General features: G+C 50.4%; 2 protein-coding genes across 7 annotated transcripts; one reads left to right on the forward strand and one right to left on the reverse strand.

The window, feature by feature from the left end:
* The first annotated feature begins 287 nt into the window (after positions 1-287).
* On the forward strand, positions 288-6,414 carry Ggn (gametogenetin). Of its 4 annotated transcripts, none has more exons than XM_045154599.1 (4): positions 288-674; positions 1,478-3,358; positions 4,047-4,314; positions 6,165-6,414. In XM_045154599.1, the coding sequence occupies exons 2-3, from the start codon at positions 1,497-1,499 to the stop codon at positions 4,162-4,164; spliced, it is 1,980 nt and encodes a 659-aa protein (XP_045010534.1). In that variant the 5' UTR covers positions 288-674; positions 1,478-1,496; the 3' UTR covers positions 4,165-4,314; positions 6,165-6,414. The 4 variants fall into 4 exon arrangements, with proteins under 4 accessions (XP_045010534.1, XP_045010533.1, XP_045010532.1 ...); XM_045154598.1 differs by having other exon boundaries at positions 1,478-3,278; XM_045154597.1 differs by lacking the exon at positions 288-674 and having other exon boundaries at positions 1,063-3,278; positions 4,490-6,414.
* Psmd8 (proteasome 26S subunit, non-ATPase 8) lies at positions 5,071-12,283 on the reverse strand. 3 transcript variants are annotated; one of them, XM_045154601.1, is made up of 7 exons: positions 12,009-12,283; positions 10,776-10,848; positions 10,558-10,660; positions 7,512-7,719; positions 6,634-6,737; positions 5,957-6,068; positions 5,071-5,290 (listed from the first exon to the last, which is right to left on the reverse strand). In XM_045154601.1, the coding sequence occupies exons 1-7, from the start codon at positions 12,177-12,179 to the stop codon at positions 5,153-5,155; spliced, it is 909 nt and encodes a 302-aa protein (XP_045010536.1). In that variant the 5' UTR covers positions 12,180-12,283; the 3' UTR covers positions 5,071-5,152. The 3 variants fall into 3 exon arrangements, with proteins under 3 accessions (XP_045010536.1, XP_045010537.1, XP_004659956.2); XM_045154602.1 differs by having other exon boundaries at positions 7,554-7,719; positions 12,009-12,280; XM_004659899.2 differs by having other exon boundaries at positions 6,634-6,734; positions 7,554-7,719; positions 12,009-12,275.
* Between the last annotated feature and the right edge of the window lie 2,674 nt (positions 12,284-14,957).

Below are 14,957 nucleotides of genomic sequence, written 5' to 3' on the forward strand. Positions count from 1 at the left end.
AAAGAGGTGGTGGTCCACTGTTTGGGCTCTAACTGGGGAGGGCTGGGTGCCTGGCTAGGTTCGAAAAGAGGTGGGGCGAGAAGGGGGTGTTCGCCAAAGGCGGGGTCTTAGGGCCTGAGGAAGACGGTTTGACTGCTGAAGGAACCCAGAGAGTGCGTCATGAAAGAGGCGGGTTGGATGAGCTTTTCTAGCAGGAGGAATGACAGGGTCTTGGAAAAAAGATGCTGCCGGAATCTAAAAAGGCGGAGCTTAGAAATAAATTTCCTTAGGGGCGGGATCCAAAAAGAAGTTGAAAAGGAAGCGATACTAAGCCAGGTTCACAATGGGCGGAGCTTGAGATACTAAGAAGATGGGCGGGGCATTACAAAGGGGAGGGACCCAGGAGACCGTTCTAAAAGGGTTAGGGAGGCTTAGGACGTGAGGACAGGGAAGAAGACGCTGGAGTATTTCCAAAGGAGATCCAGGTTCGAAGGGCCACGCACAAGTTGGCTCACAGGAAGGTGGGGCCTCGAGCTCGGGGTGGGGCGTAGATCTCGGGGGTCGCCCTCGCTATCTCGCCCACTTGCCTTCACCCGCACCCCCGTTCTTTTCGGTTATTTTCTGCTACGGCCGTTCCCCGCCCTGCCCAGAGCCCACGGGGCCACGATCTGAACTTTGGTCGGCTGGAGGAGTAGGTGAGTGGGGTCCTCTGAGAGGCGGAGCCAGGGCGGGTCTTGAGGAAAGGGGTGGAGCCTAGGTGTTGAGACCTGTGGTCAAAGTAAAGCAGGAAATTTAGGAGGCTCCAGAATTTGCTGCTACCTGCGAAGAAGAAGGGATCCACATGATCGACCAAGAGAGAGAGTGGGTGATCTGAGGGTCAGGACTGAGGTTTCAGGTTAACTACAATACCTAGTACTTGTTAGGCAGAGGTAAACCAGACTTAAGGTTGGGGCCGGCGGGGTGATGATGAGCCTGACAATCGAGGGCGGGATCGGGGAACAGGGCGGGGCCTACCTCACAGGAACCTGGTTAGTGGGCAGAGAAGCCTGAATGAATGAATACCTTGTACACTACTGGGCACAACTTAATAGTGTGGTCTGAGAGCCTGACCAAAAGGCTGGCAAGAACTGGCTCTTAAAGCCTGGAGATCCTGGGCGTGGCCCAAAGTGTAGGATCTAAGCATCCAAAGGGACAGGGTTGAAGCTTTAGTACTTTCGGAAGTTGGGGCCTAAGAGTAAGAATCGCTGCCCTTGCGTGGTGGCGCACGCCTTTAGTCCCAGCACTCGGGAAGCTGGGGTAGGAGGATCGTTGGAGTTCGAGGCCAGCCTGAGCTAGACCAAGATCTTAACTCGAAAAGAACGTCCTGTCTCAGGGAACAGTCAACTAAGAGACCTGGGCTATGAGAATATTGGACAGGGGCGGGCCGATGAAAAGGAAGTCCAAGAACAGTCTGCTTCGTGGGGTCCCCACCGTAACGGCTGACTTTCTTTGACCACAGTCCCCGACCTCCGTCGGAAATGGGGAATGTGCAGTCGGACCCGTCCGCGGGCGGGGGCTCCCGCAAAGAGCAGGCCTCCGACCGTGCCTCCGATTCCCGCCGGACGTCCCTGGTGGAGCCCGAGGTGACCCCCTCCTCCCCGGCCATGCGCCTGGCTCGAGGGCTGGGTGTCTGGTTCCCTGGCAGTTCCGCGTCCCCGGGACTCCTGATGCCCCCGGAGCCCCAGGCCTCACCCGCGCCCCTGCCCCTGACCTTAGAACTGCCCTCGCCAGTGACGCCCCCTCCAGAGGAAGCGGCTGTGGCTGCCGTCTCCACACCATCCCCGGTCCCCGTGGGGACTCTGCTGCCCGCGCCGTCTAAGTGGCGAAAACACACGGGCACTACGGTGCCTCGGATTCGAGGCCTGTTGGAGGCGAGCCATCGCGGACAGGGTGACCCTCCGAGCCTCCGCCCGCTGCCTCGGCAACTAACCGAAAAGGACCCGGTCCCGAGGGCCCCAGCCCCACCTCCGACACCTCTAGAGCCGCAGAAGCCCCTGCTACCACCACCACCATCACCACCACCTTCCGACCCGCAGCCCCTGAACAACAGAATCCCTCTGGCCACATCCACCACAAGCCCCACAGAAAGCCAGGTCAGGCATCGCAGCGAGGGTCAGGCGGCCGGCGGAGCCCTTGGAGGGGCGCCTTCCCAAGCTGGAGAGGGCGAAATGGCCCGTTCTGCTGCTTCTGAGTCAGGCCTGAATCTGCTGTGTAAAGTCACCTTCAAGTCGGGCTCCCACTTGTCCTCCGCAACTTCGGGTCCTTTAGCGGCCAAAGCCTCTAACCCTGGGAGCAGCGGAGGTGGAGGTCTCTTCACTGCCTCCGGTGCCATCTCTTATGCTGAGGTGCTGAAGCAGGGAACCCTACCTCCTGGAGCCTCTCGTCCCCTGGGAGAGGTCCCACGTACAGCACAGGAAACCGAAGGCGGCGATGGAGATGGTGAAGGGTGTTCTGTTCCGCCTTCGGCACCTGCGCCCCACGTCCGAGCTCTGCCGCCACCCCCCTACACCACCTTCCGAGGCTCGAAGCCCAAATTCGACTGGGTGAGCCCTCCTAATGGCACGGAACGGCATTTCCGCTTCAACGGGGCTGTCGGAGGCATCGGGGAACCCCGACGGCGTGCAGCCACCATTTCTGGGCCCTGGGGTTCCCCTCCGACACCCACTGGGCCGACACACTCAGCTCCAGGGCCCCGCAGGCCCCCACCTGCCCTGCTGGCGCCGCCCATGTTCATCTTCCCGGCGCCCACCAATGGTGAACCCTTGCGTCCAGGGTCTCCCGGTCTGCAGCAGACACCTCCTTTGCCACCGCCACCACCCACTCAACCAGCCACGCCGCCTCCAGCACCACCACCCACGCCCCAGCCACCCACGCTCCAGCAGATGCCGCTGCCGGTGGTCCGCCCTCCCACCCCAGGCCAGGGCCACGGCCACGTGGAGTCAGCCCAGGCTCCTGCCCCACCTCCCATCCTACCTCCCACTTTGGCCGCAGACCAGGCTGTGACACCTACCCTGGCCCCAGCTCCAAGTACCGCAGAGCCATCGATGCCCGTACCCCCACCCATCAAGACTCGCCCTCGCAGGCACAAGGGTCCGCGTGTGGCTCGAGGCGTTATTCGTGAAGATGGCACCCCAGCAGACCACCCTCGCGAACCGATTATGGCTACAGTGAAGGACAGCGGCAGTGGAGGAGGTGGCAGCAGGGCCCCTACCACTGGGGCATCTAACAAGGGCACGGTTCATCACTGGCCACCCTTCCAGGTGCTTAATTCTTGTCCTTGCAAGTGCTACTGCCGTCATCAGCCCCGCCATCGTCGCCTGCCACGCAACGTGTCTGCCTGGTGAGGGAGGTTCAGTAAAAGAGGGGAGGGCATACAAGTCCCATAACCCCAAGAACTGGATAAAACCCAATTCAGTGCTTTGACATCCTGACCTTAGGTTGACTATTGGCCCTAAACAGCCTAACCTAGCTGAGCTCCAGGACCCTTGCCCAGCCCGTTGGTATTCAGATACCAAATTGACCCTAGGTCTCCTCTTCATCTCTGGAGCCATCAGGAGGGGAAGCTTATTTCTAAAGGCCTGACCCAATTCTCTGCCTTTTCAGAGATGGAGTCAACTACCTCTCCAACACCCCAAGTGGGGTAAATGTAGGCCCCCATCTCACTGAATGCAGAGGAACCGCAACCTTTGGCAATGCTGACCCAGCCTTTAAGCTCGAGAAGGCTATTCTGGAGTCCCTAGACCAGGAAACATCAGTTCTCTCCACCTACACTCATATGTCAAGCCCCTTGATCTGGTTACCAGGACTAACCCTGATTCCCAAGTATACCCATTTCCCAAGATTTTACCCTGGATCCCTTCAAGACTCAGCTGGGGCCCCATCACCATAATCCTCTTTTCTATTCTATGTGTATATAACTCTAGCCCAAACTGCCCTTAGGAGCTTCAGACAGCTTCCTCCGATTCTTTATTCCCATGGGCAAAGTGATGGCAGAAAAGTCACACCTACAAATTCTTTCCTCTGCCCAGGCTGAGCACACCCACCAACCACCTGAGCGAACCGCCATGGGTTGCTACCATCAAGCTAGCTGGCTCTCTGGTAGCTGGGCTGGAACACTACGACTTGCAGACCACCCATTCCAACTGAGTCTACTCAACACCCTCTGCTTCGTCCTCCTTGCCAATAAAGTACCCAGTCTAAATGCCTTGCCCAGCTACCTATCAGTAACCACTGGGATCTGAAGTAGAGGGCCAAGAATGGGAGCCCCCACCCCATGTGCCATCCTGGACTTTGAAGGTAAGGTATCTGAACTCATAGCAGCAGTAAGGTTGCAGCCACATTGTCAGCCTAAGGCTGGAGGGTCTGGCTCACCTTCATACCACCAGTCTTAATAGCTGATCCAGCCTCAGGGGTCAATGGAGAGGTAACTCAGTTTCCTAACTGCTGACCTTTTTTTTTTTTTTAAACTCAGGCAAGGTCTCATGTAGCCCATGCTGGCCCTAAAACTGTGTAGCCGATGTAACACTAAAGCCAGCTCTGGATGACTTTTGAAAACTCCAAGCTCCACATATGGCTCAGCCAGGTTTGGACTCAGACTCCTAGACTGCTTACCAAGAACTTCAAAGCAAGCAATAGGCTGGTAGGCCAGGAGCTTTCCAAGTCACAGTGCAGGCTGAGGAAGAAGGGGAACTAGGGCTCACCTCTTTGTTCCACAGATCACTCATAATGGTAGATCACAGGCAGGGTCCATTTCATGGTCATTTTTAAGTTATTTAATTTATTGCCAAGGTTTTTTAAAAATTGAGACACTTCACCCCTTCTATGAAAAAAACTGATGCTCTGCCCAATACTGCAATGTGTACACATCTAGCTAAAGTCCCTCTAACTGGGCCTGTGCTCTCCCATGGGTCATTGGGCATGTGTGAAACCCAGAGGAATGGCCAATGGACAACACCCAAAAGGGTGTTATTTGTAACTCCCAATAGCCCCCAAACTTCAATGATCTGCAGGAATATGTCTCCAGCCATACCACTGGGGAGACAGGCCCTGGAAGAGAGGTTTATCCACTTTTATTGGAGGCCAGCCGGCACTGGGACGCTTGGGACTGGCCCTGCCCATCCACCCCAGCCAAAGCTCAGACGATCATCTCCAGTTGCCGGGCATATTCAATGACCTGTTTGGCCAGTTCAGTGGAAGGGATGGTAGTGTCTTCTGGCTTCTGCTGCTGGCTGGCAAAGCTGTAGTAGTTGTTCGGGCCCAGGACCCATCCTCTCTGTGGGAAAGAAAGAGATTAGAGATTGATGGGTAATCCCACAGGCCATCCCATGGAGTCCCTTGTCTCATGGCTTATTTCCTCACTAAACCCCTCCACCCACACAACTAGAGCCAAGGAATTTCATTCTGTGCTTCAGTTTCTCCATGTTTGAGATAGGGACCCTACTCATGCTCTGATCTGGGCCTGCTGCAAGGATTCAGGAAATCAAAACCTTTGGTGAGCAAAAATAGTATTTGGCCCACAGTAATCAATGGCTGTAGCTGTCACTCAAGAGGCAATTTTATCCCTTCTTCCTGCCTCCTGGGAAAGCAGGGTCAGTGCACCAAGCATCAGCATCTCCTGGGGCACTGTTCGTATTCAAATGCTCCACACCAAATGAAGCAGTCTTATGGAAAAAGCTCCCAGTATGGAATTCTGACAAGGAAAAATCCAACATGCACAGCACTTTCGCACCTGACAATAGCTCATCCCATCTTAACTCCCTTTTATGGAGAGGCAAACTGAAGCTCAAAGAGGCTGGAAAATTTGCCTGATATCCCTCAGCTGGATTTAATCCTAGACAGATTGTTTGCCCTACTGTCCTTCTAGATTACCCACTGTGCAACAGCGTGTTAAAGGGTGCATTTCCCAGCTCCACAAGCCCTTGTCCCACACCCCAGCCACCTTCTTGGCATAGTCCGTCATCTTTTTGGGTGTATTAAAGAAGAGGATCCGGGTGGCCTCAGTGAAAACGATTTTCTCATAAGCCTTCTCAATGCATCCTGCAATCTCATCCCTGCAAGAGGAGGACATGGTTCTTATTATGAGGAAACAACTTCTCAGGCTTGATCCTTAGGTCCAGCATTGATGGCTGAATACTTTTCTACCCTAGGTTACTGATAGAGGAACTCACAACTCAGTCTCAGACTCCAGAACAGTGGAACCAATTATGGATCTACACTTTGAACCCTACTACTAGCCACAGGGTGGATTTCAGAACTGAGGAAGCTAAGGCATGAAAACTGCTATGAGTTCCAGGGAAACCTGGGCTATATAGGCTGAAATCCTGCCTCAAAATTCCAAGATGTTAAAAAAAAAGGGGGGGGGGGGAGTGGAGAAGGGGAACTTGCAAAACCTTGTCAGTCTGGGTTCAATTCGCTAGTACCTACATAAAGCCAGATGCACAGTGGTCCATGCATCAGGATGGTGTTTGTTTGCAGTGGTAGGAGGCCCTAGCACACCCAATCCATCCTCTTTCTTTCAAAATATTAAAGAAAACAAACCAACAACAACAAAAAAACACGAGGTATCTTGGGGAAAAACCATGATGACAAGGATTGGAAGGCTGTTCCCCCACATACCTGATAGTATCCAGGAGGATGTCGATGAAGAAGGTGTAGCTGTCAGCAGGGATATTTCCCTTGGCCAGGAACACCTTGTTATAGCTCCCCTCCATCAAGTACTGCTGGGAGAAGGCAAAGGGTGAAGGGACAGCACAGGGGGCCTCCCTGCCCTCTCAGTGCTCCTCAGTCCTTCGCTACATAGTCCACTCATTCCCGACAGGCAGGATTCTTCCTCCTCCAGGAAGCCTTCCCTAATTTACATTCGCTCTCTCAAGACTACCCTAGGCTGGCATCTAATCACCTCTTCTGTGACTGATTATAGAGAAGACAGAGCCGGATCCATCCCAAATCCACCACCCCCACCCCGGCACCCACCCAAACTAGTGACCTTACCTACTGCTTTACCAACCCCACAACTCAATCCTCTGGAGGCCTCAATTCCAGGAACCATTTCTTAACCCAATATCCTAAGGCTCCATACTGGCCCTTCTGCCTTTGTTCCAGTCTTTATTGTCTCTCAAACTTAACAGGCAGGTTTCAGCTTCAGAACAGAGACTTATTGGTGCCTCAGTCTGGATGGCAATGTGACTCCCTCTCAAATCTCACCTCCACAATAGGCCTCTGTGATTGCTTCCTGACCCTAACATCTCATACACCACCATCTCACACACCGCACAGGGTCACTTACTCTTCTGGTACCTGTCAGCTTCCTCCTCTTACTGCCATCTCAAGATTAGGGATTCTGTTTAATTGCAATCTGAAACGCACCCCACTAACTGGCACACAGCTAAGGCTCGCTATTTATTGACCGAACAAGTAACAAGCCATGGCGTTGAGGATGGCTGAACCTTGACCACTCCTCCAGGACGCCTTCCTGAGCCTGACCTGGTACTTACTACCCACCTCAGCAGGGCCTCCCTTTCCCTGCCCAGCCTCACTTGCTCAAGGGACACAGGGTGCTTGATGTAGACATTGGTCTGGATGTCCTTGGCAGGCAGACGCTCCAACTCTGTGTGGAACTCAGCCACACGATTCTGAGACAGCAGAAAGAGCAGGTTGAGGCCCAGAAGCTGGTGCATATAAGCAGACTCAGGGAGCTGCTCCCTGCAGAACAGGGACAGGAAATAACCAGGTGAGAAAGGTCTACAGACCTACCAAGTGCCTCACTCCATGCTCCAGAACCCTCTAGTTAGTTGCTTCAAGTAGTTCAGATGAGGAAATTGAAGTCCTGAGAGACATGGAAAGTCACAAATCAGGGCTGGAGAGATGGCTTAGCAGTTAAGGTGCTTGCCTGCAAAGCCTAAGGACTCAGGTGCAATTTCCCAGGACCCACATAAACTAGATGCACATTGGTGATACATGCATCTGGAGTTCGTTTGCAGTGGCTGGAGACCCTGGTGTACCCATTCTCTGTCTCTACCTGGCTACTTCTGTATCTCTCTGTCTCAAATAAAATTGTTTAAAAAAATATTCACGTCATAGAGATAGGTTCAGTGAGTTAAGGGGTTAAGTGAATTAAAGGGCCTGAGGTAAAGCCCTAAGAACAGTAGCCAGGAAGCAGGAGTGGAGCTCAGTAAATAAGCTGCTTGCCAGACCAGTTGTGGTGGTGAACACCTTTAATCCCAGCACTTGGGAGGCAGAGGCAGGAGTGCCATGAATTTGAGGCCACCCTGAGATTCACAGTGAATTCCATGTCAGCCTGAGCTAGAGACCCTACCTCAAAAAAATAAAGTGCTTGCCTAGTATTCATGAAACCATAGCTTTAATTCCTAGCACACATAAAGTGGGTATGGTACTGTAGGCCTATAATGCCAGCAATCAGGATACAGACCATAAGGTTCAAGAGTTCAAGACTGGGCCAGGCCAGGTGTGGTGGCGCACACCATAAATCCCAGCACTTTAATAACACCATGCCTGGCTATTTTATTTATTTATTGAGACAGAGTGTTACTATGTAGTCCTGGTTCGCTTTGAACTCAATGCAGTCTTAAATCCTTAGTGCTGGAATTGCAGATGTGTGCCACCATGTTTGTCTTTTTTTGTTTGTTTGTTTTTTGGTTTTTTCGAGATAGGGTCTCACTCTGGTCCAGGCTGACCTGGAATTAACTGTGTTATCTCAGGGTGGCCTTGAACTCATGGCAATCCTCCTACCTCTGCCTCCTGAGTGCTGGGATTAAAGGTGTGTGCCACCACGCCCGGCCATGTTTGTCTTTTTAATGTTTTGTTTGTTGTTGTTGTTTTGTTTTTGAGTTAAGGTCTCACTCTAGCCAAGGCTGACTTGGCAATCTCTTTATACCCAGGCTGGCCTTAAACTCACAGTGCTAGGATTAAAAGAATATGTTCCATGCCTAGCTTATTTATTAATTTTTAATTTTTTTTCCTTTTTTGTATTCTTAATTTTTAATTTTTATTTTGTTTCATTTTTTTTGAAGTTGGGTCTCACTCTAGCTCAAGCTGACTTGGAACTCACTGTATAATCCCAGGCTGGCTTTGAACTCCCAGGGATCCTCCTACCTCTGCCTCCCAAGTGCTGGAACTAAAGGCATGTACTACCATGACTGGCTCATTTTTTTATTTTTTAAATATTTTTATTTATTTGAGATAGAGACAGAGGACAGTCTGAGTGTGCTGGGGCCTCCTGTTAGTGCAAATGAACTCCAGGTGCACATGCCATACTTTGGTGCATCTGGCTTTATGTGGGCAATGGGGAATTGAACCCAGAGCCATCAAGTGTTGCAAGCAACTGCCTTTAACTTCTGAGCCACCTCTCCAGCCCTTATTTATTTATTTTGAGTTAGGGCCTCACTCTAGCCCAGGCTGACCTGGTAAATTTGTAGTCCCAGACTGGTCTTAAACTCACAGCAGTCCTTCTACCCCGCTCAGAGGTCAAGGCCAGCCTGAAACTACAGAGTAAATGCCAAGTCAGCCTGGGCTAGAGTGAGACCTACCTGGAAAAAATAAATAAAAATAAATAATGCCAAACAAAATAGGAGTTCAAGGCCACCCTGAGACACACACACACTCAAATTAAGTAAAAAAAATAACAACTTGAGCTGGAGGCTTATCAGTAAAGGCATTTGCCTGTGAAACCAGGTTCCATTCTCCAGTACCCATGTATGCCAGATGCACAAGGTGGCACATGTGTCGAGTTCGTTTGCAGTGACTAGAGGCCTTTGGGCACCCATTCTCCTCTATCTGCCTCTTTCTCTTCTCTCTGTCTCTCAAAGAATTCCTTTCAGGGGGAGGGGACACCATGGAAAGTGGAGTTTCAAAGAGGAAAGTGGGGAAGGGAGGGAATTACCATGGGATATTGTTTACAATTTCAGCCTGGACTAGAGTGAGACCCTACCTCGAAAAACCAATAATAATAATAAAATAATAATAAAATAAATTTTAAAACATAATAAAAAGAAAAGAAAAATTCCTCACAGTGTTTAAAGGTGCTTGCTTGTACAGCCTGACAGCCTGGGTTTGGCTCAGGTTCAAATCTCACAGTACCCATGTAAAAGCCAGATGCACAAAGTGGCACATGCATCTAGATTGCAGTTGCAGCAGCAAGAGGCTCCAGCATGCCCATTCTCTCTCCTCACAAATAATTTTTTTAATATTGCTGGCTGCCATCAGAATGTGAATCAGAGGTAAGCATGAATTCAGGATAAAGAGTAAAGGGTGATGGTCGCGACACTGGGCAAAGGGTGTACTATGTGAATGCATAAGGGGCAACAAACTGGAGATGTACAGAAGATGGACCACAAAGTTTCAGAACCTCCAAAAAACAACCCCTGACCCTGAATCGCCTAGGGACAGAGTGAAGCAGAATAGCAGTTCTCAGGTGAAAGAAGTCAATCCACACCACTAATAAATGAACTGTTAAGTAAGCCCCTTCTCCCACCCGGCCCCCACCGAACCCGAACCCCAGTCCAGGTTGGGGCCCATCCTCACTTGTAATCAAAGTAGTAGCATTTGAGCTGAGCCATGTAGCGCTCAAAAGAGGGGATGTCCTTGCATAGGATACTCCACTGGGCCCCGATCTCCAGGATGTCCCCTGTGAGTGACAGAGTGTGCTCTTAGGTAGTTACTGGAATTATTTCACGACCACAGCCAGCATTATTCCTACAACCCCCACCCCAGCACCCTCCACCAACCTCAGTAACACTCACGGGCCAGAATAAGCTGTTGTTTGGTTAGCTTGGTCCCTGTGGTTGGCAGGAAGTTGAGCTCTAGCAGAACCAGCTGATGGAAAAGGAAGATGAGACCTCAAGTATAGGTTACTTACCGTCTCTGGACTTTGGTTTTACTACCTGGAAAACAGAGCTAACCTGTTATGAATTGGAGTCAGTCCTCCTAAGGGTACAACATTCAGAATAAAGTCAGAGAGTACTCATTTAAGAATTGCATCATCTTACAATTATTAATAGCCCCACTGGGAAACAAGAGATACTCAGGGCTTGACCCAATGAAATCATAAGGTGGGAAAGATACCTGCACCCTCAGTTCTTTTGTTGTTGTTGTTTTTGTTTCCCTCCCTCCTCCCCCCCCACCCCGTCCCCCAGAGGTAGGTTTTTACTCTAGCCCAGGCTGACCATGAATTCACTATGTAGTGTCAGGGTGATCCTCCCTCTGTCTTTGGAGTGCTGGGATTAAAGGCGTGCGCCACTACGCCCCCATTTGTTGTTCTTTTGGTTTGGTCCCCCCCCCCCCCCCGAGAGTGTCTCAATATATAACCCAGGCTGTCCTCAAAACTAGAGTGCTGGGATTAAAGCAGAGGGCCACCATGCCCAAGCTAGCACCCTCCGTTCAGGGCAGAGCTTTCCCATACTCTACCTGAGAATGAGTAACTACACTGAGGGAGAGGCACCAACCTTCTCCCACGTAAACTCAGCAGCCTGGCCAGGCATTTCCCAAATAGTTCATTGGGTTTACACCGGCACTTCATATTCTTGTTCTGCTGGGTACAGTAGGGCCCCTATAAAACATGACTCCTTAAGCACAACTTGGCTAGTTCTTAACTACACATCCTCTAAACACCCCGTCCCCTCGGCCTCGTTTTCATCACTCCGTGCAGTCCAGACGTCCACTTGGTCGAGGCTGGGACTCGCCATTAGAAAAACTCCCATAACCCCAATCCTGCCTCTCCAAGTACCAAATTTGAACTTTCAATCGGTTTTTGCCATAACCAGTCTTCCTAGTACTCCTTCTCCTCAACCCCAGGGGACTACACTGGGTCTGTCCAGCCGTCTCTTACTCCTGGACCCCTCCAGGCCCGCACTTTGGTTGTCCTGAATCTCGCTCTTTCGGGTTCCCTGACCAGCCTTGTTCCCGTAGCCCCCGCTCCAGCCGAGCTCGTGCCTTCCCCAGCAAGCATACATATCCCGGGCACAGCCGACTCCTACCTTGAGGCGACCCAGTTCTTCTCCGCACTTGCTAAGATTCGGGCTTTTACGGTTCCACTCGCCTTTGAGTTCCTCGTACATGCCAGCTGCGGCCTGGAGGACTGCGCCCGACGGGGCCGCGGGCCCGGAGCTCGGGACACCACTCGCACCGTTCACCGCCGCAGCCGCCATCTTCGGTGACGCGGCAACCCGCGACCTGCTTTACGGCAGCATGCCGACACTTTGACTCTCGGCGGAAGAAAGGCCGGGAGGTGGACCCCAAGCCGAAGGCGGGACTGCGCCTGCCCACCTCTTTCTGCCTGGGGGGGGGCGGGAGAGATGCCCTCGGAGCCTGGCTCTTAATGAGCGAGTCACAGTTCCACCTCTGCTGTCACTCAAAATGGTGACGGGAATTCGGTTTGTCCTAACTGAAAATGCCAACCTCTCGCTCCTCCCATTCCCGTAGTCAATATGGCCAATCCTAGATTCAGCCGGTGCTTTCCGGTCTTGGAAGTTCCACCTTCAGGGCAGATAGAGAAGCCAATAGGGGGCAATGTGGAGCCATTTAAATTTTTTTTTAGTCTCAAACGTCTTTAGTCCCAGCACTGGGGAGGCAGAGGTACAAAAGAGATCATTTGTGAATTGGAGACTACCAGTGAGTTCCAGGTCATACTGGGCTAGACAGAGAACCTACCTCGCAATACCAAAAATCAAACAAACGAACACAAGAACCAGGCTGGAGAGATCACTCAGCTGTTAAAGGTGCTTGCTTGCAAAGCCTGAACGCCTGGGTTTGCTTCCCCAGTACCCCACAAAGCCAGATGCACAAATTGGCACATGTGTCTGGAGTTCATTTCTAGTGGCAGTAGGTCCTGGTGCACCCATTCTCATGGTCTCAATCTCTTTCTCTCTCTTCTTGCAAATAAATGGATTTAAAAAAAAGAACCAGAAGATTTCTGATTTTTAAAAAGAATTGTATTTATTGAGAGGCTGATGAGAGAGAAGCAGCCTGGGTCCCTAGGTTTCGTAGGTAAGCCCCTTAACTGCTGAGCCACCTCTCCAGGCTGATTTCTGACTTTTTTTTTTTTTTTTTTTTTTTTTGAGGTAGAGTCTAGTTCTAGCCCAGGCTGACCTGGAATTCGCTATGTAGTCTCAGGGTGTCTCTCAAACTCACAGTGATCCTCCTACCTCTGCGAACCCGGCTGGGATTTAAAGGCATGCTACACCACATCTGGCTGTTCTGGCCCAATTTCTAATTTTTTTTATTCCTTATTTATTTATTTATTTATTTTTGAGGTAGGATTTCACTCTAGTCCAGGCTGACCTAGAATTTACTATGTAGTAGATAGATAACCCCTTCCAAAAAGACATGAAACAGCAAAATAACTGATATACCCCACTCTGTGGGATTTGTTTCTTTTTTTTAAATTTATGTATTTAAAACAGAGGGAATGGGTGTGCCAGGACCTCCAGCCACTGGAAATGAATGCCAGATGCATATGCCACTGTGCATCTGGCTTTACATGGGGAATTGAACCCAGGTTGTTAGGTTTTGCAGGCAAGCACCTTAACCACTGAGCTATCTCCCTCATTCCCCCTCCCCCCCCCCTTTTTTTTTCAAGGTAGAGAGCCTCACTCTAGCACATGTGGCCTCAAACTCACCACAACCCACCTACCTCTCTGCCTCCCAATTGCTGGGTCAAAGGTGTGTGCAACCTTAAATTCTCTCTGTAGCTGTTGGGTCAGGGGATCGCGCAAATAATGAGGCAGACTGCTCGAGCTCAACAACAACAACAAAAAAAAACCAGAAAAAAAGTTTATTACAGCCAAGGCATGACAAAGCTGATAGATCAGGGACACAGCCAGACTGGAGCTGGAACTGTGGCCCTGAAGGAGTGGTTCACAGGCTTTTTAAAGAAACATCACAACCAAGTGCTGGGAACCAGGTGCTGGGCAATGTACAGCCAGGGGAGGAGTTGGGTGACCTTTAACAAGATTGGTGGGTTCCAGGTGGAGAAATACATTGTAACCATGTAACTGTACTTAAGGAACTAGTTGTTTGGGTTTCAGGATGTTAGCAAGTATAGAGGATATTCAGAGAGGGGATCTGACTTATTATTGGTTGGCTCAGCTACAGGGAAATACCTTTAACAAAAATACATGAACGATATGGAGAATGTTTAACAAAATGGAGTCCCTATGGTCAGCTTACAAAATGGAGTTTTTATGGTTAGCTTAGTACTTTCAGTAGCCAAGATGAGCTTGAATTTGTGATTCTTATAAAACTGCTCAGCCTCCCAAGTGCTGTCATTCACTGCAGTCATTCACCACCATGTCTGGCCACATTTTTTTTTTTTAATTTTTATTTATTTGAGAGCAACAGAGAGAGAAAGAGGCAGATAGAGAGAGAGAGGGAGAATGGGCGCGCCAGGGCCTCCAGCCACTGCAAACGAACTCCAGACGCGTGCGCCCCCTTGTGCATCTGGCTACCGTGGGTCCTGGGGAATGGAGCCTTGAACCGGGGTTCTTAGGATTCACAGGCAAACGCTTAACCGCTAAGCCATCTTTCCAGCCCTCTGGCCACATTTTTAAAATTATTTTATTTAGTTGAGAAAAGAAGAGAGAAAATGGATGGATGGATGAACATGGTAGTGATGCAAAAAAACTCCAGACTCATGTAACACTTTGTGCCAGATTTCAGGCTTTATTTGGATACTGATGAATTGAGCCCAGGCTGGTAGGCTTTGCAAGAAAGCTCCTTTAGCCACAAAGTCATCTTCCTAGCCCTTAGCCACATATTTTTAATTTTAATAGATAGCATTCCAAAGTTATTGTAACAGTTCAAAGTCCCACCAACAATAAAACTGTTGTTTCTACTTCCTGAGAAAGAGGAAAAGGAAACGATAAAAAAAAACAAGTATTATTTTTTGTTTTTGTTTGTTTTTGAGGTAGGGTCTCACTCTAGCTCAG

Source organism: Jaculus jaculus, chromosome 7 (assembly GCF_020740685.1).
Source record: "Jaculus jaculus isolate mJacJac1 chromosome 7, mJacJac1.mat.Y.cur, whole genome shotgun sequence".
Classification (NCBI taxonomy): domain Eukaryota; kingdom Metazoa; phylum Chordata; class Mammalia; order Rodentia; family Dipodidae; genus Jaculus; species Jaculus jaculus.

Coding starts and splice junctions, on each gene's coding strand:
- Ggn (XM_045154598.1), top strand. CDS start 1,497: ATGGGGAATGTGCAGTCGGACCCGTCCGCGGGCGGGGGCTCCCGCAAA. Junction 3,279..4,046: donor ATCACTGGCCACCCTTCCAG/GTGCTTAATTCT, acceptor TCCTCTGCCCAG/GCTGAGCACACCCACCAACC.
- Psmd8 (XM_045154601.1), bottom strand. CDS start 12,179: ATGGCGGCTGCGGCGGTGAACGGTGCGAGTGGTGTCCCGAGCTCCGGG. Junction 10,849..12,008: donor AAGAACTGGGTCGCCTCAAG/GTAGGAGTCGGC, acceptor CTTTTCCATCAG/CTGGTTCTGCTAGAGCTCAA. Junction 5,291..5,956: donor TGACGGACTATGCCAAGAAG/GTGGCTGGGGTG, acceptor TCTTTCCCACAG/AGAGGATGGGTCCTGGGCCC.